Consider the following 23,872-nt stretch of genomic DNA (forward strand, 5'->3'; position numbering starts at 1 on the left):
GACAATCCAGGCTCTGTACTGGGTTGGGCGAGCGGTGGCGGTGACGGATGTGCAGGAGTCAGAGGAGATGGGTCATGGGAGCCAGCTGCAGCCAGCTGCTGGGAAACCCGCTGGAGACCTGGGCCTCCTCCCTCCTGGGACACACGCCCCCCTCCTGAACTTGTGCGCTCTGACAGCCCTCTGCCAGGAGGCCCTGCCCTGTGTTTACAGAGCCACCCAGCCTCCAAAGGAACACCAATAGGCCCAGGCTGGAAGCCACAGGGCATGAGACCCGACCTGTGTGTACCTGCAGGGGTGGCACCAGGGCAGAGGGAGCGCAGGGAGTGTCAAGGACCTGGGAGGCACTGAGGGCAACTTGCTGGGGGAGGGGCAAGGGGGAGGCTGACAAGGGCCCTAGAGTGTACCAGTGAAGGGGGGGGGGGGGGTACAGGGAACTGAGACGAGTCAGGCTTGGCCGCCTGGCGGATACAGTGGAAAGAGGCTTAGGAATGGGACCCTGCTTCCAGCAGCTGAGACGAGTTTCCCCAGGGCCGCTGCCCAGACCACAGCCCCCCACCCGCAAGCAAGGGCTCAGGAAGGACAGAGGCAGCCAAGGGTCTGCGGAAGGCCTGTTTATTCCGAGGGCGCGCATGCGCTATGGCTTACAGGGCAAACAGCAATATCGGTCGGGGTCAGAGCAGGGAGGAAAGGGAGAGCGGGTGGCGTCTCCTGGGGGCAGGCAGGCTCTCCCCCAGCCTCAGGGCTGTGGCGCAGGGACAAGAGGCCTGTCCAGAGGCCACCCTCTTCAGGGACACGGGGCCTCTATCCTCAGGCCCCTGGGAGCCCAGGCCCTGTGCCCTAGACCAGTTCAGCGGGGACATGGGAGGCCTGGCTTAGTGACGCCCCCCCCCCCCCCCCCCACAGCAGGGACGGGGGCAGAGGGGCAGCTCCTATAGCCACATCTGGCCTCCCAGCCTCACCTTGGAGCCCCCACACTCACAGCCCGGTCCCCCTCCATCTCTCTGTCCCTGAACGTGCCCGGGACTCCCAGTTCAGAGGACTGCTGTTGAGGAGTGGGGAGGACGTGGTTTGCAGAGAAAGGTTTGTTTTACTGCAATTACTTAGAGAGCGCGTCCTAAGGGAGTGGGGGTGGGGGCGGGGGCGGGACTCTGGTATTAAGTGGAAACATGTGTGGAGCTGGAGCTCTGTGGTTTTTTTTTTTTTTTCTTTCTTTTTTGGAAGAAAAGCAAAAACAAAAATTCCTTTAAGTCAGCAGGCCCGGGCAGAGCAGCAAGGGCCGGGCCACGGTCGCCACTGCCTCTCCCTCTCCCTCTCTCACATCTGGCAGGCGGGGGCAGGGGAGGGGCGGGGGAGCCCTCTCCCCTCTCCCCTCTCCAGCACCCAGCAGGTAGGGGGGCAGGACGGGGCGCACTGGGGCGCACATTGGTTCCTGGATAGCGGTGGGCCCAGCACGGCTTCAAGGGGGTGAGGAGGCACCCCCTCCAGTCCACTGAGGCCTGGGGAACTCGGGGCTGGGCCCGTGCGGGGAAGAGGCCGGGTCGCCGGCAAACAGGCGGGGCGGGGGGGGGGCTCAGAAGTTGCTGAAGATCTCGCGCTTCCGGTTCCAGTCCATCTGCGGTGCCCGCTTATTGACCCGGGTGGCTCTCGCCTTCTCCTTGGCCTCGGCCGCCGTGGGGCTCAGGTGGAGGCCACTCTCCTGAAAGGGGTCACGTTTCCAGGTGCTGCTGTCCTGGGGGCAAGCAGAGTGGGCAGGTGGCCAGAGTGAGCCCTGGACCCGAGCCCTCAGTCAGGTTACCCTACCCAGGGAGCTCACACCAGAGGCCTGCCGACGGGGCCGGGGCGGCAGGCCCAAGAGGGCTTCCTGGAGGTGGTGACCCCATTGCCTAGGCCGACAGCTCCACAAACACCCACCCCCAAGGCCTCTGACCCCCCCAGCGTGTGATCGCGGCAGTGGAGACGGGCAGGCACTTGCTACCTCAGTGTCCTTGTCTAAGCCAGGCAGATCACTTCGGGACGAACACGCCGAGCCACCATTGAGCTGGGAAACCAAGGGCAAGGCGTGGCTTCAGGGACCCTGCCCAGGAGCCCGTGCGCACACACACACACACACGCGCGCACGCGTGCCTACACGCACGTCAGAGCCGCGCTCATGCTTCCGCTTGGCGGTAGGCACGGAGCCTCTACTGTGCTGCAGGCCCAGCCCGGGCAGGACGCTGGACAGCCAGCAGTGAGCGTGCAGGTGGCCTGGCCCTGGCCGGCTCAGGACAGGAATCACCCCCAGGAGCATCACCTGGGGTGAAACCAGGGGCTGCTTCCCAAGGAGACACTGAGTGTGACTCCAGGTCGCCAGCCAGCAGTGGGCAGAGGGAACGGCACAGCCAGGTGCCCCACGGAGCCGGAATGTGGCTGGCCCAGGACAGGCCCCACAGCGGACATCAAAGCTACGAGGGGTTGGGCAAGAGTGAGCCCCATGATCGTACCGACACAAGCAGACCTCGAGCTGGGGGGGGGGGGGCTCTGTCCAGCCTGTGGGTCCCCAGAGGCCCCCACTGGGGTCTCCTGTGCCCACCCTGTCCACTCCCGGCCTCTCACCTGGGCAGGGCTGGTCCCATTGGTGACGGGTGATGGCAGTGGACCTGTGGGGACAGTGTGTCAGAGGCTGCCCAGCCCCCCACGCTCTACCACATCCCCAGGCAGTGGCCCACCTTCCACATGCTCCTCGGTGGGTGTGACCCGTAGCCGCCTGAAGTGCTCGTCCGTCTCAGGGTCCACCACCAGCAGCCGGGCTTCGTCCTCTCGCGCCTTGATTCTGGAGACCACCTCCGCGTGGCGCAGCCCCTCCACATTCTGCCCGTTCACCTGCCGCCAGCAGCATGGGGTCAGTGCTGCCTGAGGTCAGGCCCCCAAAGGCCCCCTGAGCCACCTGGCCAGGTGTGGCATCAAATATTCATCAACGTTGTCACCAGCCGTGGCAGCAAGAGGAATCCCAGCTCAGGTTCCCAGCATGTTCCCTCCTCCAGCAAGGACCTTCCTGCCCAGACACACACGCAGGGGACACGGGCCAGAGACACACTCGGGGGGGGGGGGGGGGGGAGACGCAGGCCCAGACACACACTCAGAGGACAGGGGCATAGACACACACACATGTGTGTGTGTGTGTGTGACAGGTACCTCGATGAGTCGGTCCTGGGCGCGGAGGCCGGAGTGAGCGGCAGGCGAGCCCGGGTCCACAGAGCGGATATACTGTCCCGGCCGGGACTTGTCACTGTGCAGGTTGAACCCGTAGCCTTGGGGGCCCTTTCGCAGGTGGCAGAGCCGAGGGCGTAGCTCCCTGGGGGGTCCAGTGACATCCTGCAGGCACAAAAGACCAGGCTCCGCACTGCTCTCCCACCCCCCTTGAAGCCACCAACCCAGCCCCCAAGGCCTCTGGGCCCCAGTATGTAGCTGCAGGGGAGGTGGGCCAGAGGGATCCCCAACCCCACACCCAGCGGCCCCAGGTCTCAGGGACAAATAGTGCACCCGTGCCTGCCCCCGCCCCCTTAGGCTGCCTGTGACCGAGCTCCGGCCGCAGGTCCTAAGCAAAGCCTCAATTTCCAAATCCAAAAACAACTTCAGGACCAGGGGCTTTGCAGGGGTGCTGACAGAGTCAGCTGAAGGGCAGCGGAGAGCACAGGTCAGGGTGGTAGAAGCCAGGTGAGATAGCTGCCACTCGTGACAGTGTCCTGGGGCCACTGTCCCTGGAGGCCCTGCCCGTGCAGCCCCTCCCCACCCCCTCCCCGAGTGCCGGGCTGACGTTGTCTGTTCTCCCAGCGGCCTCCATAGGCCAGTATGATGTGTTTGCTTTCACATTCCAGAGCAAGCTGCGGCCACCCCCACCCCCACCGGGCCCAGAGACAGGGCACACGGGCTGCAGCCAAAGCCAAGTGAGAAGGCCAAGGGTGGGACCTGCCCTCCTACCCTCCCAGCCAGAACACAGAAGGCCACTAGTGCCCCCAGAGTCCCCCCACCCTGCCTCTGACAACCCAGGGCCTTGCCTCGCTTTACCTCTGGCATCCTGCAGCAGGGCTCCGGGTCAGGGGCCGTGCAGGCAGGGGCCGGGCCCCAGGACCCCCACCCAGCCACAGCCTGGGGCAGTGACCGCAGTGCCGAGTGGCTAGCGGCTGACGGTGCTCAATTAAACATGGCCGGTGGCCGGAGTGCGCGGGCGGGCAGGCAGCTCAGGTTTCCCGGGACGCCCAGGACGCCCGGGACTCGAGTGCGCCTGCAGGTGAGCGTGTGCAGGGTGGGGGTGCTCCCGGGGGCCCCTCCGTTACCCTCCACCTACCCTTGCCCTCAGGGAAGGTCTCCAGGCTTTGGGCACCTGCCTCTTGCAGCCCAGGCCACCCCCCGACCACTCCAGACCCCAGGCCCGTGAGCTTGTTCCAAGTCTCAAACCTGACCGTGAGTGCCCTAACCTGCTAGTCGGGGACCGAGTACAGCTTTTATCACAGGGCAGGTGCCCTGCCCAGGCTCCGGGGCCCCCCACTTGTCCCAAACACCCTCTTCCTGCCCAGCCTGCACCCCTCCTCTGGGACCCCGGTCCCCAAAGCCTGCCCAGACATGCCCTCCGGATCCCCACTGCAGGCCACTACCTGGCCCCATGACCCCAGGAACTCAAACAGGGCTACAGTTCCTTGGTCCCAGGGCTTGGGCTGGGCAACATGGGCAGAACGTATGGGCGTGAGACCCCCAAGTTCTCCAGGGCCCTGTCGCACAGACTCATCCGCTCTCCCAGACACACCTGGAAGTGCCCGTCCCTTGCGGGCGGGCTGTCAGAGCAGAGAGGCCCTGAGGCTGGCTGGTCCAGAGCAGGGCCAGGGCCGGGGTTACACACATTTCGCAAGTGCACATGCAAAGGCACGCGGTCAGAGACGGGACATCTAAACACACACGGCTCACAAACACGCTACCCAGCGACACGTGCGTGCGAGGACAGCCCAGCCCCCTTGGCGCTACAGACTCTTCTCACGCCCTCCACAGCGACCTCCCTGGCAGGTCTCTCAAGGCCCCCAAACAGGAAGCAGGACTGCGGGAGCATCTGGGGCCACGACGCCAGGCTGAAGTCACATCCGGGTTTGGGACCATCCTGGCCATCTCCCTGCCTCAACCCGGCTCGGCCACAGCTCACCACACCAGCCAAGAGGCTTCTCCTGAAGTCTTGCCTAAATTCCCCTCTTGGATCCAGGGACCAACAAACCCGGCACCGGACCCTCCAGTGGAGAGGCTGGGACGCGGGGGACCAGGCAGCGGAGAGGCCCAAGGAGAGGCCCCGAGAAGAGAAGAGAAGCAGCGGGTCAGGAGGGAGCGCAGGCGGGCCCTAGCGCATTGCTCAAATTCCTCACTGCCTGTCCTGGCTCCAAGCACTTCCTGCCGCCTCCCAGCCAGGCCCTCGGGCTCCCACGGGCTCCCACGGGCTCCCACGGGCCCCTGGCCGGGCAGCCCAGAGCTGGACAAGCCCTGGTCTCACAGCCCAGCCCGCGACCAGACAAAGAAGCTGGCATGGGGGTATACCCCCGGAGCTGAGCTGTGCCCCCTCCCCCCACATGGTGACTCACCAGCCCTGGCAGAGAAGGGCCCCCATTGTTGCTCTGGGTCCAGCAGGCTTGCACCAGGGGGCCCCAAGTGCCCTCTCCTGACCCTGGGGGACATGGGCTAAGCTGGTTGCTGGGGTCCTCTTGGTCCACGCTGCCCCCACCCAGCCCCCACCCAGCCTGACCTGCACAAGCCCCCAGGATGGGCTCTGTGGAGGGGCTCCTGGAGCTGGGGCTGCTGCTGTGGCATCCCGAGAGCGGGCCATGGGAGGCAGGACAGAGTGGCAGGCAATGAGCATCCAGCTGGAGAGGCCTGAGCTCTCTGGCCAGCCCAGGCCACCACCCCATTTATCCACCTCCCACTGTGGGCCCCCGGCTCCCCAGGGAGGGGTGGGGACAGGGGCACTGAGTCACTTTGGGGAGCAGGGTGGTGGCTAGGTTCCCCCTCCCATGCTCGGGCCCCAGCGAGGCACCCCCTACTGGCTAGCTTTCAGTCTCAAGAAAGGAAGGAAGGAAGCTGCTGGAAGGCCCTGCCCTGCTCCCAGGACCCGAGGCTGGGGGGACAGGGAGGCAAGGGAGGGGACCCCGGCGCCAGAACGGAAGACAGAACAGAGCCCTCTGGTAGTTACTAGGTCCCATGCCGGGCCACCCCCTGAAGGACTCTCCCCCTTACTCACAGCCCCTAAGGGCCTCCAGAACGGGGGTGGGGGCCCGGGGTCTGTCACCACCTCCACGGCCCTGGTGCTGCGAGCCGTCCCGTCTGTTTGGGGGCTGTCCCCTATCGTCACGGTCGGGATCAGCTGCTCTGCAGCTGCAGGGCCACCCGAGCCTGGTCTGGCCGGGGCTGAGTCACCACCACCGACTAGGACCCCGCAGCACCCCAACGGGAGGGGCCGGCCGCATTAGTGGACGCCGCAGCCGGCATGGAGGAAAGGGAGCCATGACTCCCAGCTTGGCCCTAAGCAGACCGCATGAGTCCCACCCGGTCCCCCTGCCCCATTGCACAGGAGCCCTGTCGGAGCGTGGCCCCGTGTGTAAGCATCACCCTCCCAGGCACCCTGACAGCTAGTTAGTCCTGTGCAGGTCGGCCGGGGCCCGGCTCTTCCTTCTGACACTCTGAGCTCAACTGATCGGATACCGGGTCTCTGGCCGGGAGGCTGTGGGGGTACACCCTGTCCCCTGGGCCTCCCCTGACCTTCTGGACTCCCTGTCCCCAGGCCAGCCCCCACCACAGAGCCCCTGCCACTCAGGCCCCACTTTGTTCCTCTAAAAATACACCCAGAGGAAGCCCCCTCCTAGGGTTTCCTGTAGCTCCCAGAGCCTGAAATAGCAGAGGGGGAAGGTCCCACCCAAGGACAAGGTGCCTCGACACCCCACCCTCCAGATAAGGCCGGAGGGCGGATCTTTCCACAGGAAGGCGAATTCAGCGTTTGTGTCTAACTCAATGGATAAATGCCTAGGGGGAAGGGCACTTTCTCCTGGAGGTAAGATGCCCGAAGGAGGCCCTACTCCAACTGTAGGCCTGCAAGGCCAGGGGCCCGGGCCAGCCAGCGCCCCCTCCCGAAACCTCCTTGAAAGCACATACCTGACCCTGATGCCCCCTACTCGGGCCATGACCACCCCCGAGGGTTCACGCGCAGACCTGTGCGCATGCTGGCTTCCCACCTGAAAAGCCATCTGCCCCCCAGGACAGACACCGTAGCGTCCGGTCACCAACACCACCGGCTCACACAGGAGGCATGCGCACCCAGAAACCCTGCACACACAGAAACTTCAGATCTCACGCCACCTAGGGCAGCTGGTTCTCAAAGTGGGATCTGGGGAAACTCCTGGGATTGGATCCCTTGAAGACATTTCCCTTGGGGCACCTGGATGGCTCAGTCAGCTGAGCATCCGACTCTTGATTTTGGCTCGGGTCATGAGCCCAGGGTCGTGGGATCGAGCCCCGCGTTGGGCTCCGTGCTCAGATTCTCACTCTTCTCTCCCTCTGCTCTTCTCCCCACCTCCTCTCAAATTCAAACAGACAAACATAAAAAGGGGTGCCTGGGTGGCTCAGTCCATTAAGCGTCGGACTCTTGGTCTTGGCTCGGGTCATGGTCTCACTGTGCTGACAGCACAGAGCCTGCTCGGATTCTCTCTCTCCTTCTCTTTCTGTGCTCCTGCCCTGCACACACATGTGTTCTCTCTCTCTCTAATTAAAAGAGAGAGAGAGAGAGAGAGAGTTTTCTTTTAAAAAAAGGCAAAGGGGGCATGAGGGACAACAACCTTGGGGCTTCAAGAGGGCAGAGTAAGCACGATGAGGCTCTTCCTCTCGGCCTCCCCCAGGGGGCCACCCCCAAGTTCTGCCACCCGGAAGGAGGTCCACACGCACGTTAATTCCAGCTCTTCCACCCTGGAGTGGAGGCAGGAAAGGAGAAGCACCCCAACCGCTGTAGACCCCAAGCTGAAGACTCAGCTTAGAGTATCATCAGCTGTCCCCAACCATGCACCGCCCATGGGGAAGGACCAGCCCCTCCCTCCCAGGGCCTTCCCAGCACAAGCAGGCTCCTCAGACAGACAGACACCTGAGGCCAGCACAGAGCTAGGGACGCCCCCTCCTGGGGGACCTCTCCTCCCAGGCCCCCAGGCCCCTCGGCCAGGCTCGACAGAGTGACCTTTCCTAGGCCAGGTAGCTCTGATGGGCATCCTGGGGAAGAGGGTTGGCGATGGGGGGCCAGGGACCAGGGCCAGGCTGCCCTGACCCCACTTGGCTTAGAACACAGGCTGAGGGCAGAAAGAGTGGCCCCACGTAGCCAAGAGGGTAGTCGCCAAGGCCCCGGAGAGGGAGAAGAAGGGATGGAGACAGAGACTTCTGGAGGTGAGCGGAGGGGGAGACCGCCTGCCGTTAAGAGGCGGAGACGGCGGAACCTGCCATACCTTCTGGCCAGCCTCGGAGCCGAGGCTGCCGGCACGTGCCCAGTCCGGCTTTGGCTCCCAGGGGTCGTGGATGGGCGGAAGCCCTCGGTGGGCCATCTCCTCAGTGCAGGTCAGCTGCCGCCTACGGAGCTCCTCGTCCGTCTCCTTGTCCACCACCAGCAGCCGCGTCTGCGTTTCCACAGCCTTGATCCTCTGCACCACCTGGGGCAGGCAGGTTGGCGGGGAGCAGGTCAGCGGTCAGCACTCTGGGCAGCACATGGACGGTGGCACCACCCAGGGCTGGCCCAGGATCACGGGCAGGCGGCTGGCCTGCCAGCGGTGGGCGGCTGGACCGAGAGGCCCGCCGGCTCCGCCCTCCACCCCCGGGGGCTCAGGCAGCTCCCTCCCTCTTTACCCAGGACGCCCAACACAGGCTGCAGGGACTACAGGATCACTGCAGGGACTCGCCTCGGCCCAGGGTCCTGTCCGAGAAGGGCCGGGAAGCTGGATGAGGCAGCTGGTCTGGAAGGTGGTGCGTGGCTGAGCTTCAGGGTTTCAGTGTGTGTGCGCGCGTGCGCACGTTGCATGCGTGCATGTGTGTGTGCACGTGTGTGCAGGCATGCATCCATCTGCCTCAGGGTTTGCCTCTCAGTCTGGGTTTGAGGGAGCAAGGGGTCTCCCTAGGTGCCAGTCTGGGGGGGGGGGGTCTCTACCCACTGCTGCTCTTTTCAGTAGTGGACCACGGACGTCTAAACTGCGGCCTTGGGGTGCCTGGGTGGCTCAGTCGGTGAAGCGTCCGACTCTCGGTTTCGGCTGGAGTCATGATCTCACGGTTTGTGTGAATTTGAGCCCCTCAATGGGCTCATGCCAACAGCGCAGATCCTGCTTGGGATTCTCTCTCCCTCTCTGCCCCTCCCCCACTCGTGCTCGCTGGCTCCCTCTGTCTCAAAATAAATAAACTTAAAAATAATAAGTAAGTAAACCCCTGCCTCTGAGCCTTCATTTGCCTCGGAACCATGGCCACGGACCTTTTCCTGCTGGACCTGCAGAGAGGGGAAGGCCTGGATTCCTGCGGCAAGGCCCTCGCTCGGGTACCCACACGCAACCTGGTAAACAGGGTTCAGACCCAGCAGGCGGAGGCCACCTGTGGGACAACTGTGACGCTATGGCCACCTGTGCGTTTATGTGGGTGCCCGCAAAGCGTCTACATCATGTGGGTGACCATGGGGCATGCGTGCCAGGGTGTGCCCTGCAGGGAGACAGAGCAGTGGCCACTGGGCATTGGGGTGGGAAGGACAAAACCCCCACCCCCACCCCAAGTCTTGGGGGAGGGCAGAGAGGGTCCCGTCAGCTGCTCAGAAGTCATCAACAGATAGGAGGTGTGAACCAGGCCCATCTTCCCCCCGGCCCCCCTCTGATCCTGCTCTCTCAGTGAGAGCGACAGGAGGACCCCAGCACCCTGCCACTTCCTGCCTGTGGGACCCAGACAAGACACACAGTGTCCTCAAGCATCAGTGTCCTCATCTGCAGAATGGGAACTGTAACTGCCTCTCTTCCCTCCTGGGACAGCATGGGCCTGCATGTAAACTTAGAGATGGACCCCCAGAGGCCTGAGAGAAGCAGGTGCCCTTGGGGCAAGGGCGGCAGGGACTGTAAAACTGAGGCCAGATACCAGCTCTGCCAGCCCCTCCCTTGTTCCGTCCAGCCAAGACCTCTGGCCCACACCCCCACCCTCCTTCAGCAAACTGCTTTATCCAGCTCACACTCTGGGTTAAAGACAGAACGGAGGCAGACGGATGGACAGACAAGGGCCCCAGGGGTAGACACAGCAGTTCAGCTGCCAGTCCAGCCAAGAAGCCATTTACTAATCTCTAGGCCCCAGGGCTAGCCACGCAGACAAGTCACAGACTCACAGGTGCTGGGGAGGACACAGAGAACCCTGAGCAGAAGGGGTGGAGGGAGGCTGGACTCAAGCCAGGTGACTCCCTGGCAAGGGGGGGGATAGATCGTCCCCAGGAAGCAGAACTTGCGGAGGAGAGACCCTGCCTTCCCTCTGGCCCTCATCTCTAGATGCAGGAGGCAGAGGGCCGGGGCAGTGGCCCCCGCAGGGCTGGGCAGCCTCCAACGAGGCACCATCAGCCAGGACACACACGATAACTACACATATCCAGGCAGGTGGACACACAGGCTTGGACACACACACACACACACGCACACACACACACACACCCAGGCCTATATATTCACACATACACTGTCCAGCACCCAGAGCCCAGCTCACACACACACATCCCGGCATGCAGATCTGTCCACACATATACACCTAGGGGTACAGACCCGTATATTCACACACACAGTCCACACGTGCGCACGTGCACACACACACACACACACACACTCGCTGATACAAGCACATACAGGTGTGCCCTTATTGTGACACCCTTCTGTACACCCAGGCAGATGTGCAACACATGGGTGACCCCCAGAGGGACCTGTACACACACATATCCAGCTGCGTACACACGCACGTGTTGACACTCACAGAAAAACACTCAGGGCCCCCAGTTGCACGGAGACGCCCCCCAAGGTGACGGTCGCCTCCATTCATTGCACACTGAGGCCCTAACAAGACTTAAGTGTCAGGGCCGAGGGCGAGGAGCCGCAGTGCAGGCCCCTCCCTGCCAGGATGCCCCCTCCGCGGTGCAGGACCGAGCTGCCTGAGGGGCAGAGGCGAGGAGGGAGGCCGGCGGCCTCCGTGGCCACTTCCCCCACCTCCTAGCCGGAGTCCACGCAGGGCCTTGTGCGACCCCCTCGGGCCCCCGGGCAGGGCGCCGAGGCCTGGGGGCAGGCAATGCCGAGAGCGGCGGTAGTTGACGCCCCCCCCTTCCCCCCGCCAGCTCGGGGAGGGGGCCCAGCGGGGCAGCGGTCCGGGGGCGGGGCGCGGGCACCCACCTGGTGATGCGTCTCGCCCTCCACGTTGACGCCGTTGACCTCGACCAGCCTGTCTCCGGCGCGCAGCGCGGCCGCCTCGGCCGGGGAGCCGGGCTCCACGCGCCGGATGAACTGCCCGCGGCGGCCCTTCTCGCCGTGCAGGTGGAAGCCGTAGCCGTGCTCGCCGCGGACCAGGCGGCACAGGCGCGGCCGCAGCGGCTCCGGTGAGGCCATGACGCCGGCTGCCCACCGGCCGCCCGCGGGCCGGCCACGGCGCTGACGCCTGCCGCGGGCAGGCAGGGGCGCGGGGGGCGGCGCGGAGGCGGCAGCGACGGCGCTGGGGACCCGGCGGCGCCCTCGGCTGCTCTCGCTCGGCTCTCGTCGACTCGGACTCGGGCTCCGGCTCCGGCTGCGGCTGCGGCGCCGCCCCCGCGCCCGCCCCTTCCCCGCCTCCTCCGTTCGGCCGCCCCCGCCCCGGCCACGGCCCTGCCTCGGCACCCCGCCAATCCCGGCGGAGGCTGCGGGGCCTAGGGACGCCCCCCTCGGTCTTGCCCCGACTCTGGGCAGCCTCCCTGGCGCCAGCGCCTTTGCCTCCTGTTCCAGGGGCATTTATTGAGCACCTACTGTATGCGTGGCACCAAGGCGGGCTGTGGAGGTGGGGGGAGGAGTGGAGAAAGGGTCTTCAGGGTGAGGAACCGCACACAGCGGCCAGAGAGTAAGAACAAGAGCCACAGCTCTGCCCACCATCCTCAGGAAGTTTCCCCCGCTACACACACACACACACACACACACACACACACACACACACACACCGGTGTCCCTGTGTCCCTCCTGCACCCAGAGCTGCCCTGGCCCAACAGAGTCCCAGGATGGTCCAGGAGACAGAAAGAGGAGTTTGAAAGTGACAAGGCAGCAGCCCTTCCCTATATTCTGGAGGCTAGTGACTGGGCAGCGCCCTGGCCCTCCCAAGGAGACTGTGGACCTGTGCTGGGCACGTCCATTAAACATTACCCCCCACACTCCTCTCTTAGCCTGGGCCTCTCACTTGTGCCCCTGGTCATCCCAGGCAGAGATTAAATGTACTGAGGCCTTTGGCCTCTGACCTCTGGCTGGTGACCAGTGCTCACAGAAGCTGTTCCCAGGAGCTGGCCCCTGTGATCTCTGCCCCAGCCCTCCCCTCCCTCTGTCCTTCTCCCCTAGCATCTAGCCATCCCCAGCAGGAGTACCCCTTCCCCCAACCAGACAAGAATGACAACAGAAAACCATTTATGCTTTGTTGTGGCTCTGAGTACACTTTATCTGGAACAACCCCAGGGTGCAGATCAGGGAACCAAGTTCTAAAGAGGAATGAGACCCAGGCGAGGTTCCCGGGCTCCTCTAAGGGCAGGGCTGTGAGATGCCAAGTCCACACTTTACCACCGAGCGCTTCCCCAGCCTCGGATACAGGAAGACGGCTGAGCTGCAGGCTCCCCCTCAGCCTGCCCCTGCCCCTTCCCAGCCTGCCCAGCCCCCTGCACATACCTGGTTCCCCGGGCTGAGGCTTAACCAGCCCAGGCAGTTCCCCATGGGGACAGAGGCAGGCTCAGCTTGGGCCTAGTGCTTGCCGCTCCTTCTCCCCTCTCCAGTGCCCTCAGCCTGGGCTCCCAGCCTCCGCCCAAGCACAGAGCCCTCCTCTGGACAGCCTCCTGGGCTGCAGCCTCTTGGGTGTCCACACCTCAGCTGCTGCCCCTAAAAGCCACTTAGGCCAAAGCTGCATGGCTGCTTCCCCACCCCCACCTCTAAGTTCCTGGCTGATGCTGCCAAAGGCGTCTGTCTGCTTTTCTGTCCAGAGGCTGCCTGTCTGGCCTGTGACTGGCCTCTCCGGACCCAACCTGGTGCTGCTGCTCCCGGTGGCTGTGAGGATGGGTGTGGCAGTGCTGTGTACTATATACTATTCCTGATGGAGCTTAGGGGGTCACCCCATAGCAACCAGCACCAGCCAGGACCTGCCAGGCTGTAGCTTGGGGCCACACCAGCATCTAGGGAGGTGGCTGGATGGGAGCCCCCCAGGCTGGGGGCAGAGAAGGTAGGAACACCTGGTCCTCCGGGTTGGGAAGCTTGGACATCTCCTCCCCCCCACCCCACCCCACCCCACCCCACCCCACCCACACACATAGGACAGACACTCCCGGGATCAGCCACTGGCCCTCACTGCCTCCCGCAGCCCAGGACTCAACCAGTTGAGTCACGATGGATGGGAACAGACCACCACTGGAGGGAGGCGGAATCAGGGGTGGGTGGTAATAGTCAGGGGCCAGGAACACTGCTTCACAGCATAACAAAAGGTGACAAAGTAGAGTTAATAAGGGAGGTAGGTAACACCCCAGAATAAAGGAGAGCTGCAGGTTAAGTTCCAAAGGGGGAGCAGGAATGGGGAAGAGGAGCAGGGGAAGAATGGGGGCCCGACAACAGAGGCAGGGAAGACAACCCAGCTGCTCTCCTGGGCAAACTCTCCCATGCCCTTCCTCCAGCCTCTGACTGAGAGAGAAAAGCGAGACAGAGAAACAAACCGAGGGAACAGCATGGACAAAGGCTCAGAAGAGCAGACAGAAAGGTGTTCAGGGGCTGTAAGCTGTTTGGGGTCTCGGGGGAAATGGGCCAGAGAAAGTGATCATCTAGGCTGGCAGCAGGGGGAGGTCAGGTGGGAGGTGATCCCCACGCCCCGAAGCCCTCATCCCACTCCTGCCACCTTGCCACACAGGCCTTGTGACAGGCGGCGACGGAGACCTTTCCCGGGGATTCCCTCCGCAGAGGGTCCACCTGGGGTGTGGGTTGGCCTGGGGCTCCACTGGTGGGGAGGGGGCTTTCCTCCGAGCTCTGGCTACCTCCCAGGGGCAACGCCCCCAGCGATGGGCGGAGCCTGGGCCTGGGCGGGGACTCTGGGCTGGGGCAGTGGGCTGAGGCCTGGTCCCGAGCCAGAGGAAGGGTCGGGGGCCCGTCTGTGGGGTGGAGCCATTAGTCTGACGCCCCGGTAATGGCCCAGAGCTTCCCGGGCCGGCGCTGCCTCCCTAATGGGCATTAATGGCCCCAGGGGATGACAGGACCTCGCTTATGGCCTCCTCCCTCGGACTACGCCAGGCTTCTCTTCAGAGCTCGAAACTGGAGCAGGCGGGGGACCAGGGCGACGGAAACTGTGATGAGAACGAGAGACCCGGAGACGAGAAGGGGAGAGAAGGGGAGAACCGCGACGACCAGCGAGGGAGGCAGCGCAGGAGCCCGCCCACCCGCTCTGGGCCCGCCCACGCCCCTGCTCCCAGGGAGACTGCAGCCCGAAAGAGCAGCCGCGCAGCGCCACCTGCTGGCTGTCGCTGGGATCGCTTCATCCGAGGGGCTGGCCCAGGCCCCGCCCCTCTGGCTCCGACTCGGTTCGGCCTCCCGGGCTGGGTGGAGATTAGAGCGGGAGCGACGCACTAGGGCTCCTTGTACTGCAGGGGCACGGGGGTGCACGTAGGTGGTGGGCAGGGAAGCTGGGCCTCTGCCAAGTCCCTAATCGGGGACTTTCACCTTGGACCTGGCACCAACCTCTCTGGACTGGGGTACCTCCAGGCCTCGTGAAACCTAGCGTCTCACCAAGTGTTCCGGCACTTGTGACCAAACATTTACAGGCCACTTGGCACCAGGCGCTGGCGAGCACTGGGGAAATATCGCTTACATCCAAGGGCAAGCCCAGGACTGGCACAGCCCTTGAGGAGGGCATTTAAACATGGCCTGAGGCCCCACAGTCCTTCTTCAGGGTGGACCGTGGGGCTGTTCTGGAATCTGCCCAGAGTTCCTGCTCTCTGTGTGAGGGAGGGGAGGGAGCAATGAGACTGCGGGGCAGGGCAGCCCTAGACTTTGTGCACGTGGCACATGGATTTCGTGCCATCAGTGGTGGAGAGCCCTTGAGGTGTTGTGCACAGGACACGCGTGTTGTGAAAGACCAAGTTTGGCAGGAGTGGACTTGGAGTGCAGAGAGTGTGTTGACCTGAGGAGTCAGGTGGCCGCCCCTCCCCTCAGTGCAGATCCTGGAATCAGAGTCAGTAAATTTAGGGGTTGGTCGGGGCGCCCGGGGTGGCTCAGTCGGTTAAGCGTCTGACTTCGGCTCAGGTCATGATCTCGTGTCTCGTGACTTCCAGCCCCGCGTTGGCCTCTGTGTTGGCAGCACACAGCCTGGAGCCTGCTTCGGATTCTGTGTCTCCCTCTCTCTCTGCCCCTCCCCTGCTCACTGTCTCTCTCTCTCCCTCAAAAATAAAAAAAACACTAAAAAATAAATAATAAATAAATAAATCCAGGGGTTGGTAAGAATTGGGAGGGTGGAGTAAAAAAGAGCGCCCACGTTAGGGGACCACGTGTGGAGAAGGATGCATCCAGGAGATGAGGAGTTGCCAGTAAGGAGAGACAGGGGCTTCCAGAGGCCAAGGGGAATGTGGGGGGCAGTTCTAGGTGGGCCTGTCGAAGTTAGCTGGCCCAACAGGCATGGGACCACCCCTCCTCCAGTCCTTGCTGGGTGCCCCAAGGGAAGACCTTGCCAAATGGCCAAGGGAGGGCTCCGGGAGGCAGACAGTATCAGGGCACAGCATACACGCACTTCGAGGTCTGGTCCAGAACAGTTGTGGGAGTCAGAGCCCATACTGAGGAGGGTTAATGAGGGAGCAGAAGGGTGGAGGGGCCCGGGCACCTGTGAGCAGGATCTATAAGGGGGCCCAGGCGGAGGGAGGTCCTCATTCAAGATGGCAGAGCACATTTACATGGGGCTTGGAGCCAATAACTGGAAATGTGGAGAGGATCAGAGGGGGAAGAGTCTCTGGGGAGGCAAGGGGCCTTTCCTCCCTAGGAGGAGAGTGTGGCCTGAAGAAGGGGTACAAAGGAGATCGTGGCTGAAATGAAGCCGGGAGATGGGGGAAAGGCTGGGTGGGCTGCCAGGGCTCCCGAACCTGGCCAGGGGCCACAGTGAGGGGGGGCACTTGCAGGGCTCCTGGGAGGCTGAGGTGGGGGCTCTCCCTCTCAGCTGGTAGGGTATGAGTGCCTACTCTCCTTTCTGGTGGATGGCAGCAGGACCCAGGGGCTGACTCGTGCCTACCTCCCATGAGACCTCTCTCCTCCTGTGGGACCCTGGGACCTGGTCTGATGACCCCACCCCCAAATAGGAGGGGCAGTACTGGCAGAGAAGGGAAAAGGGGACCTAGGCCCCAGCAATGTCTCTGCCTCTGTCCCCCCTTCTGTTCCCCAAGCACTTACAGTTGGAGATGGTTAGGAGAGGGTATCCCTTGGCCAGAGAGAAGGCTCCTGATATTTGCCAGGGCGTGGGTGCAGCTGTTTGTGCCCTAGAGCTAGATGCCAAGTACACATCACAGAGGAAAGGGGTCACACATGGGGACACATGAACCAGGCAAATTTATTGACCAGTCGCTGTGAGCCCTAGAGAACTAATCTATTCTGCCTGGGTCAGGAGAAAGGGCATTGCCAGCAGGGGCTGCGCTCAGGATAGCCCTGGAGACCTGGGGTCCGGCGAACGCGGTTCTCTGGGCAGACCGTGGCTGAACAGGAGAATCTCCAAAGGCTCTAGAAAGAAGAGCAGGACCTCGAGGATAGGGCTGTGCGCCCTCCACTACCCACCCCCCACACAAAACGTCCCCAAGGCTGGAAAGGGTAGGACACTCCAGGGAAGCCTTTCTCCCTAAGGAGTGGGAGACAGGAGAGTCGTGGGGTGCCTCGTGGGCATGTGAGTGGGCGCACCGGGCTCAGATCTCCCCAGACGTCCTCGCCCCCTTCTCCCCACGTACCTGGCCTGCTCCGCGGAGGAGCCCTGGCTCCAGTTCCGGCGCGCGCTCGGGGTGGCGCCAGCTCCAAGGCGCACTGACCCGGAGCCCTGCGCGCGAGTGCCTTCCGGTCTCCAACAGTTCCCGAACCCCAGAGGGCAGCAGAAGAGCACCTCGGGGGACGGGCGCCGGACGGAGGGTGTCTCTGGCAGATGGCTCCTGCGGGGACGCGCCCAGGCCCTGGGTGTCCGAGGCAACGGGTCCGGCAGCGAGCGCGCGGCGATGCATGTAGGGCGAACGGCGCAGCCCCATGAGCAAGCCCGCGGCGCGGCCCACCGTGTGGTAGCGGGGACTCGCCACGTGCTTGTACCAGGCGTCAGCAGGCAGCGACAGCAGCAGCAGCAGCAACAATGCGAGCACCGGCCGGCCCGCAGGGCCCCGCACCCCCGTGCCCCGCGCCAGGATGCTCACGGGAACGGCCGCCCGGCGGGGCAGGCCAAGAATTAACGCAACCGGGTCTCGGCGCCCTGCGGGCACTGCGGCGGCGTCGGGGGGCCGGAGCGCCGTGGATCCGACTATAACCGCTCGCGGGCCCCGCCCCTGCTCGTCCCGGCGGTATCCGCTGGTCTCCCAAAGGAGGGAGAAGAGAGGCCCGGGCTGCCGTGGCAAGAACGTGGGTGGGTTATCAAAGCACCTTCTCTGAGTGGCGGTGGGCCTTCAGCCAGAGCTCATCTTGACGATCCGCTGGGAGCGCCCTTGTCGTCTCCTCCCCCAGGGGGCTGCTCTGCTTCCTCCTCCCCCCAAGGAGAAGGCGTGCCCCCTTAACCACAGCTCTTGTAGGCTGTACACTGAAGAGGAAAGACGGAGGCTGGAAGAGCCCTCTGCATCATTCAAGAACCCTCTGTGGATCTACTTCCCGGAGGGCTCTCCTGTCCTCACCTACATAGCTCTTCAGTCTGTCCCCTACCCCTTCCTCTCCTTTCCCACCCTCGCTTCTGCCCACCAACCCATTTCCCAGCTGCAGCTGGATGCTTGCAACCACGGAGCCCTCCCTGAGTTGGTTAGTGGTTCCCTAGGGCTTCCAGAATCAAGAGGAAGCCCCTCTCATCCGGCAGCCCTGGCTTGGGCAGGATGAGGCCCTGTGGCCCTCTAGCCTGCTTTCTGGTCCCGATTCCCCCCACCCAAGACCATTTTCTCTGGCCAGTCTCCATCATCTTTCTGCTGTACCCAGCGACCAGTGATTCTGCCCACCTCTGCACTTCTGTGCCTGGAACATCCTTCCCTTCCTTGCCATCACTCAGGATCCCGTCTACATGGCCCTGGTGTGAATAGTCCCCGAGTATTCCTTCCTGGCTATAGGGGTTTAACAACCCCTTCCAGAGGGCAGAGCCCAACCCGTTCTTGCCAGAGCCCCAGCCCAGGAAGGATGCAGCCCTCAAAACAATCCGACTTCACCGCACCCCCAGCAACCACAACATTCAACTAACACCTTCTAGATTCCAGACACCAAGGATCCTGAAATGTCTTATTTCTATCTCCTAACAATGCCATGAAGGTAGGATGATTATTTCTTTTAAGTTTGTTTATGTGAGGTATGCACCTAGAGTAAAGCCCAAGGCGGGACTTGAACTCAAGACCCTGAGATCACCTGAGCTGGGATCAGGAGACAGACGCTTAACCGAATCACCTAGGCACCCCAAGGTTTTACTTTTTTAAGTACTCTTTACACCCAATGTGGGGCTCGAACTCACAACACTGAGATCAAGAGTCATGTGCTCCAGTGACTTGAGCCAGCCAGGCGAGCTGAGGAGGGTCAATTATTGACCCCATTTGCCAGTGAGGAAGGTTAAGGCAGCAGGAAAATGGACTTGTTTGGATCATACCTGCTGGGTAACGGTGGGGCGAGTGGGCTCCAACCTAGATCCCCAGGTTGGGGGTCTGAGCTGAAGTTCTTGACGGAAACTGTCCCTCACCCTCTGCCTGTGTCTTTAGCAAAAGGGAAGGGGTGATTCCGGGAGTTGAAGGGAACAGTCTGGGCCAGTCCTTCCTCCCAGGTGGGGCTGTGGGGGCAGAGGATGGCACCTGCCGAAGGGAGGAGGGGCCCGACACGGTTCTGGCAAGCTCTGGGGGGCAGTCAGAAGCAGCAGCAGCCCTCCCCACAGGGCCCTGCAGAACAGGGGGGGGATGTGTGCCGTGCTTGGTGGTGGGGGGTGTGGGGGAAGGGTGTGTGTCCCAGTCTCTCCTGTCTGCTTCTTCATTTGCAAACTGGGAATGATAATGGCCCCTCATCAGCTCGCTGTGAGCATGAACTCAGGCGTGGGTGTTGGGGCCATGCCTAGCACACAGTAGCTGCTAAAAAAATGGTTGTGCAGGGGAGCCTGGGTGGCTCAGTCAGCTAAGTATCTGACTTCGGCTCAGGTCACGATCTCGGGGTTCATGTGTTTGGGCCCCACATCGGGTTTTGTGCTGACAGCTCGGAGCCTGGGTCCTGCTTCCGATTCTATGTATCCCCTTCTCTGCCCCTCCCCTGCTCACGTTCTGTCTCTATCAAAAATAAATAAAAACATTTAAAAATTTAAGGGGCGCCTGGACGGCTCAGTCAGTTGAGTGACTACAATTCAGGCCATGATCTCACGGTTCATGAGTTCGAGCCCCGCGTCGGGCTCTGGGCTGACGGCTCGGAGCCCGGAGCCTGCTTCGGATTCTGTGTCTCCCTCTCTCTGTACCCCTCCCCGACTTGTGCTCTGTCTCTTTCTCTCTCTCTCAAAAATAAACATTAAAAATTTTTTTAATTTAAAAAATAAAAATAAAAAAATGGTTGTGGCTGCTACCGTCCCAGAGGCTGACCTGCCTCCTAAACTGTTGGTAAAACACTCTGATGGAGGGGTGACGGGGCAGGCGCCGCTGGGGTGGCGGGCGCAGAGGGAGCCGTGGGCGCACATGGAGGACCATGGGACCAGGGAGCCTCATGGAAAGCAGCCTCCCCCCGGGGCACCATAAGGGGCCCGGAGAGCCGCCTGGAGTGTGCGGTGGGCGGGCACCGCGGCACGAAGCGGGCTGCCAGGGTCCTCTGACGCTGCACATCCTCCCTTTTAAGGGTACTTGGGGGCTCCTGGAGCCCCCAGGGATCGAAGGGAGGCGTCAGCATAGGATCACCTGTGGCTAGGCGGCAATGCAGTCTCCGAGGCGGTTAGAACACTGAAGTCCAGCTACAAGTACCAGCACAGACAAATCCCCAAAGCACGACTGGCTAAAGAGAGGAAAGTACTCTGCACGATGATGTTCGGTGTCTGAAGTTAAAACCCGAGCCGCTTGTCCTGCCTTTTTATAGCTGTGAAGCCGAGAAGGAAAATGTCATGGTGGGAACAAGGGACGAAGGCCAGGCAGAGAGGAAGCGGGGCTCCTATCAGGTGCAGGTGTGCAGAAGGCCTGGGGGGAGGGAGCCCAGGGCCAGGTGGGGGGAGCGAAGCACACAGTAGTCCTGGGGACTCCCAGTTTAGGGTACGGGGAGGGGGCTCTGTGCCCTGCCCAGCCCTGAACCCAGGGACCCAGTGACAAAGGCCTCTGCCCCTCTCCCACTAAGGGTCTGGAGCCAAAGCTCCACCGTGGGAGGAGGGGAGGAGGTGACAGATCCATGGCCATGAGAACTGACTCTCCTCTGTGGGGCTTGCCTCTCCCTTCATCCACCCAATAGCCTCCTGGAAACCAAGGGAACGTGGCTTTGGCCTGTTTCCGCACCACCTTTCCCGCACGGGCACCAAGCCCTCCTGGACCAGGACATCTTCCTGATGCTCAACCTCAACACTGGGCACAGAGCCTGGCCCCGACAGGGACTTCCAGCCTAAGGATGCGGTCATGGAGCAAACTTCTGTTTCGTCTTATTTTTCATGTTGCATTTATTTATTTTCAGAGAGAGACAGAGAGTGTTAACTGGGGAGGGGCAGCGAGAGGGAGACACAGAATCCAAAGCAGGCTCCAGGCTCCGAGCTGTCCGCACCGAGCTCGACGCGGGGCAGAAAACCTTGAAGCATGAGATCATGACCTGAGCTGAACTCAGACGCTTGACCAACTGAGCCACCCAGGTGCCCCTGTCTTATTATTTTTAATTACTAATTTCTAGTAAGGTAATTTACATTATAAATTAATGCTACCAGGAGAGGAACATTAAAGGCGTCCTCACCGCCCCGCCTGCCGTTCACATCCCAGTCCTGCTCTGCAGATGCAAGTGCTCACAAGTCCCCCAGCTGTTTCTTCTAGTTTTACCCCCTATTTAAAAATCGTAAACTTGGGGCGCCTGGGTGGCGCAGTCGGTTAGGCGTCCGACTTCAGCCAGGTCACGATCTCGTGGTCCGTGAGTTCGAGCCCCGCGTCAGGCTCTGGGCTGATGGCTCAGAGCCTGGAGCCTGTTTCCGATTCTGTGTCTCCCTCTCTCTCTGCCCCTCCCCCGTTCATGCTCTGTCTCTCTCTGTCCCAAAAATAAATAAACGTTGAAAAAAAAATTAAAAAAAAAAATCGTAAACTTAACTGCTATTCTAAAAATCAGTGGGGTTTTTTTTGTCTCGAGAGAAAGAGAACACGAGCAGGGGAGAGAGAATCCCCAGCAGGTTCCTAGCTCAGCACGGAGCCCAACGTGGGGCTCAATCCCACGACTCAGGGATCCCGAGCAGAGCAGAAATGGGAGTCAGACGCTTGATCAAGGGAGCCATCCAGGCCCCCCAGTGGTCTTTTCAAGGAGGCGTAACATACTTTCAGTGTGCACATCTAACAACTGCATTTGTTAGGGATGCATACATCTGTGTGCCCACAGCCCAGATCAAGAGAGCAAAGACTTCAGCTCCCCAGGAAGCTCCCTTCGCCCCCTCCCAACCAGAAGCCCCCAGCAAAACTGATGGCCACATCGGGGCTCCTCACCCTTGGCACTGCCCGCATCTGTGGGGGCTGCCCTGGGCACTGTCGGACGTGTAACAGCATCCCTGGCCTTCACTCATCTGTACAGGCAGAGTAACAGCCTCTCCCCAAGCCGTCTGCACCCCACATATCCTGGAACCTGTGCACTCTTACTGGATAAGGGGACAGAGGACTGAACTTGCAGACGAAATTAGAAATTAGGCAGGCTCATCAGTTGACCTTAATATAAGCAGATGGTCCTGAATCATCCACGTGGGCCTAGCGTCGTCACATGGGTCCTTTAGTGTGGAAGTCTTTTAGTGAGGGGTCAGGGAAGGGGTGGGGACGACACCAAGAGGCTGGCATGACGCAATTTGCAGGCACGGGGTGGGGGAGGGGGGCGCCTCTAAGGCCGGAAAAACGAGGAAACGGATTCTCATCAGAAGGTGAGGACCCCACCTGCACCTTGGTTTTATCCCAGTTGAGACTCATTTAAAACTTCTGAATTCCTTAACTGTGAGACAAGGAATGTGTTGTTTTAAGCTGCTAAATTTGTGGTGATTTTTAACAGTGGCAACAGGAAACTAATGAACCAGGAGATCCCAGTAACGTTCCCACTCTGCTGTGACCACCACAAATGCCTCTTTGGGGGCAAAACCGCCCCCAATTGGGAACCACAGACCCTTAGATCATAAACTGCTGCTTTCCAAAGTATCTGTTGCAGGCAGCGCCAAAAGCCTTCCTACAAATTCAGATGAAGCTTCGGCCCTCTTACACCCCGATAGGCCCACTTTTCATCCCTCCATCCTTCTAATAGGATTTTATCACAACTTTTGGCTAACTCACCAGTCAGCGTGCACATTACAATGGCCGTGTAAATCGTTTCGCTGCTAAGCCAAGTAATGTACTATGGTTAGGTTTCCTTTCTTGCCGAATGCTTGTCACTTTTTTTTCTCTGCTTGTTTCTCTGTATGCTTATCTTGCTATTTTCCCCCAAAGGCTCTGAGAGATAGGTTGAGCCCTTTGCAGTAACTCTTCCGGATTCTCAAGCACGTGAGGGCACCCGATGAGTACCGTGTTTTCTGGAGGCCTCCCCGTGGGAGGTGGCAGCCTCCTGCTCCAGACTGCATACCCCTCTCCTCTCACACCTACTCAGGAGTCTCCGCACAGGCACCATCCCACACTTTGCTGTCACTCTCATCTGGCATGAAACCCGTGTTCTGGATGCCAGATCATCTTCCAACGGATAGTCCCTAACATTTTGGAGACGTGAACCCTCTGGTAGCTTCATGTGTGCTAAATACGTTGTCCCTTTTATGGCAGTGGCTTTATGCCTAGTGGAAAGATTTTTCTGGGCATAGAAGGTGTGCATGGATATCCTAGTCCCTCAAAAATTTGACAGAATTTCCAGCTTCCCGTGTTCCAGGAGTAAAGTCTGGTTCTCCATCCTTCCAGGGTCTTCTCCCTCCTCACCTCCCCCTCCTTCAAGCTTTGGGGTGGGGGGGCGGGGAGGATCTTCACTTGGTCTGCAGTCCTCCTGTTTGCCTCTGCCGTGCCTGATGATGTCACTCGCGGGCGGCCTTTCTTCCTTGCCTGGGCCCTTTCAGTATGGAGACTTGTGTCCCTGAGCTGTGGCCTGTGTTACCTTAGTCTCGTAATTTGCCCCTCTCCGTTTCTGTGTTCTCTCCGAAGTTCCTATTAATTACATATCGTACCTTCTAGAGTAAGATTTCCATCCTCTTGGGGCGCCTGGGTGGCTCAGTCGGTTAAGCGCCTGACTTCGGCTCGGGTCATGATCTCACAGTCTGTGAG

At 61.4% G+C, this 23,872-nt stretch overlaps 2 protein-coding genes across 6 annotated transcripts; both read right to left on the reverse strand.

The window, feature by feature from the left end:
* Positions 1 to 596: 596 nt before the first annotated feature.
* Positions 597 to 11,774, reverse strand: NHERF2 (NHERF family PDZ scaffold protein 2). 5 transcript variants are annotated; one of them, XM_047838132.1, is made up of 7 exons: positions 11,418 to 11,774; positions 8,487 to 8,687; positions 3,172 to 3,351; positions 2,706 to 2,859; positions 2,593 to 2,636; positions 1,973 to 2,038; positions 597 to 1,729 (listed from the first exon to the last, which is right to left on the reverse strand). In XM_047838132.1, the coding sequence occupies exons 1-7, from the start codon at positions 11,628 to 11,630 to the stop codon at positions 1,571 to 1,573; spliced, it is 1,017 nt and encodes a 338-aa protein (XP_047694088.1). In that variant the 5' UTR covers positions 11,631 to 11,774; the 3' UTR covers positions 597 to 1,570. The 5 variants fall into 5 exon arrangements, with proteins under 5 accessions (XP_047694088.1, XP_047694089.1, XP_047694090.1 ...); XM_047838133.1 differs by having other exon boundaries at positions 1,976 to 2,038; positions 11,418 to 11,766; XM_047838134.1 differs by lacking the exon at positions 1,973 to 2,038 and having other exon boundaries at positions 11,418 to 11,769.
* Positions 11,775 to 16,789: 5,015 nt separating this feature from the next.
* Positions 16,790 to 21,030, reverse strand: NPW (neuropeptide W). Its single transcript, XM_047837718.1, has 3 exons — positions 20,915 to 21,030; positions 17,198 to 17,888; positions 16,790 to 16,976 (listed from the first exon to the last, which is right to left on the reverse strand). The coding sequence occupies exons 1-3, from the start codon at positions 21,028 to 21,030 to the stop codon at positions 16,860 to 16,862; spliced, it is 924 nt and encodes a 307-aa protein (XP_047693674.1). The 3' UTR covers positions 16,790 to 16,859.
* Between the last annotated feature and the right edge of the window lie 2,842 nt (positions 21,031 to 23,872).

Source organism: Prionailurus viverrinus, chromosome E3 (assembly GCF_022837055.1).
Source record: "Prionailurus viverrinus isolate Anna chromosome E3, UM_Priviv_1.0, whole genome shotgun sequence".
NCBI classification, from domain to species: domain Eukaryota; kingdom Metazoa; phylum Chordata; class Mammalia; order Carnivora; family Felidae; genus Prionailurus; species Prionailurus viverrinus.

Bases quoted from the DNA above. Each gene is read 5' to 3' on its own strand.
- NPW (XM_047837718.1), bottom strand. From the start codon at position 21,030: ATGACCGCATCCTTAGGCTGGAAGTCCCTGTCGGGGCCAGGCTCTGTG. The intron at 17,889-20,914 runs GTGGTGCGGAAA...CTCTGGCTGAAG, and splicing joins TTGGTGCCCGTGCGGGAAAG to GCCCACCGCCACTCAGAGAA. The intron at 16,977-17,197 runs GTACGTGGGGAG...TCTTCTTTCTAG, and splicing joins TCCTCCGCGGAGCAGGCCAG to AGCCTTTGGAGATTCTCCTG.
- NHERF2 (XM_047838132.1), bottom strand. From the start codon at position 11,630: ATGGCCTCACCGGAGCCGCTGCGGCCGCGCCTGTGCCGCCTGGTCCGC. The intron at 8,688-11,417 runs GTGGGTGCCCGC...TGCCTGCCCCAG, and splicing joins AGGGCGAGACGCATCACCAG to GTGGTGCAGAGGATCAAGGC. The intron at 1,730-1,972 runs GCAAGTGCCTGC...GCTTGCCCCCAG, and splicing joins TAGACAAGGACACTGAGGTA to GACAGCAGCACCTGGAAACG.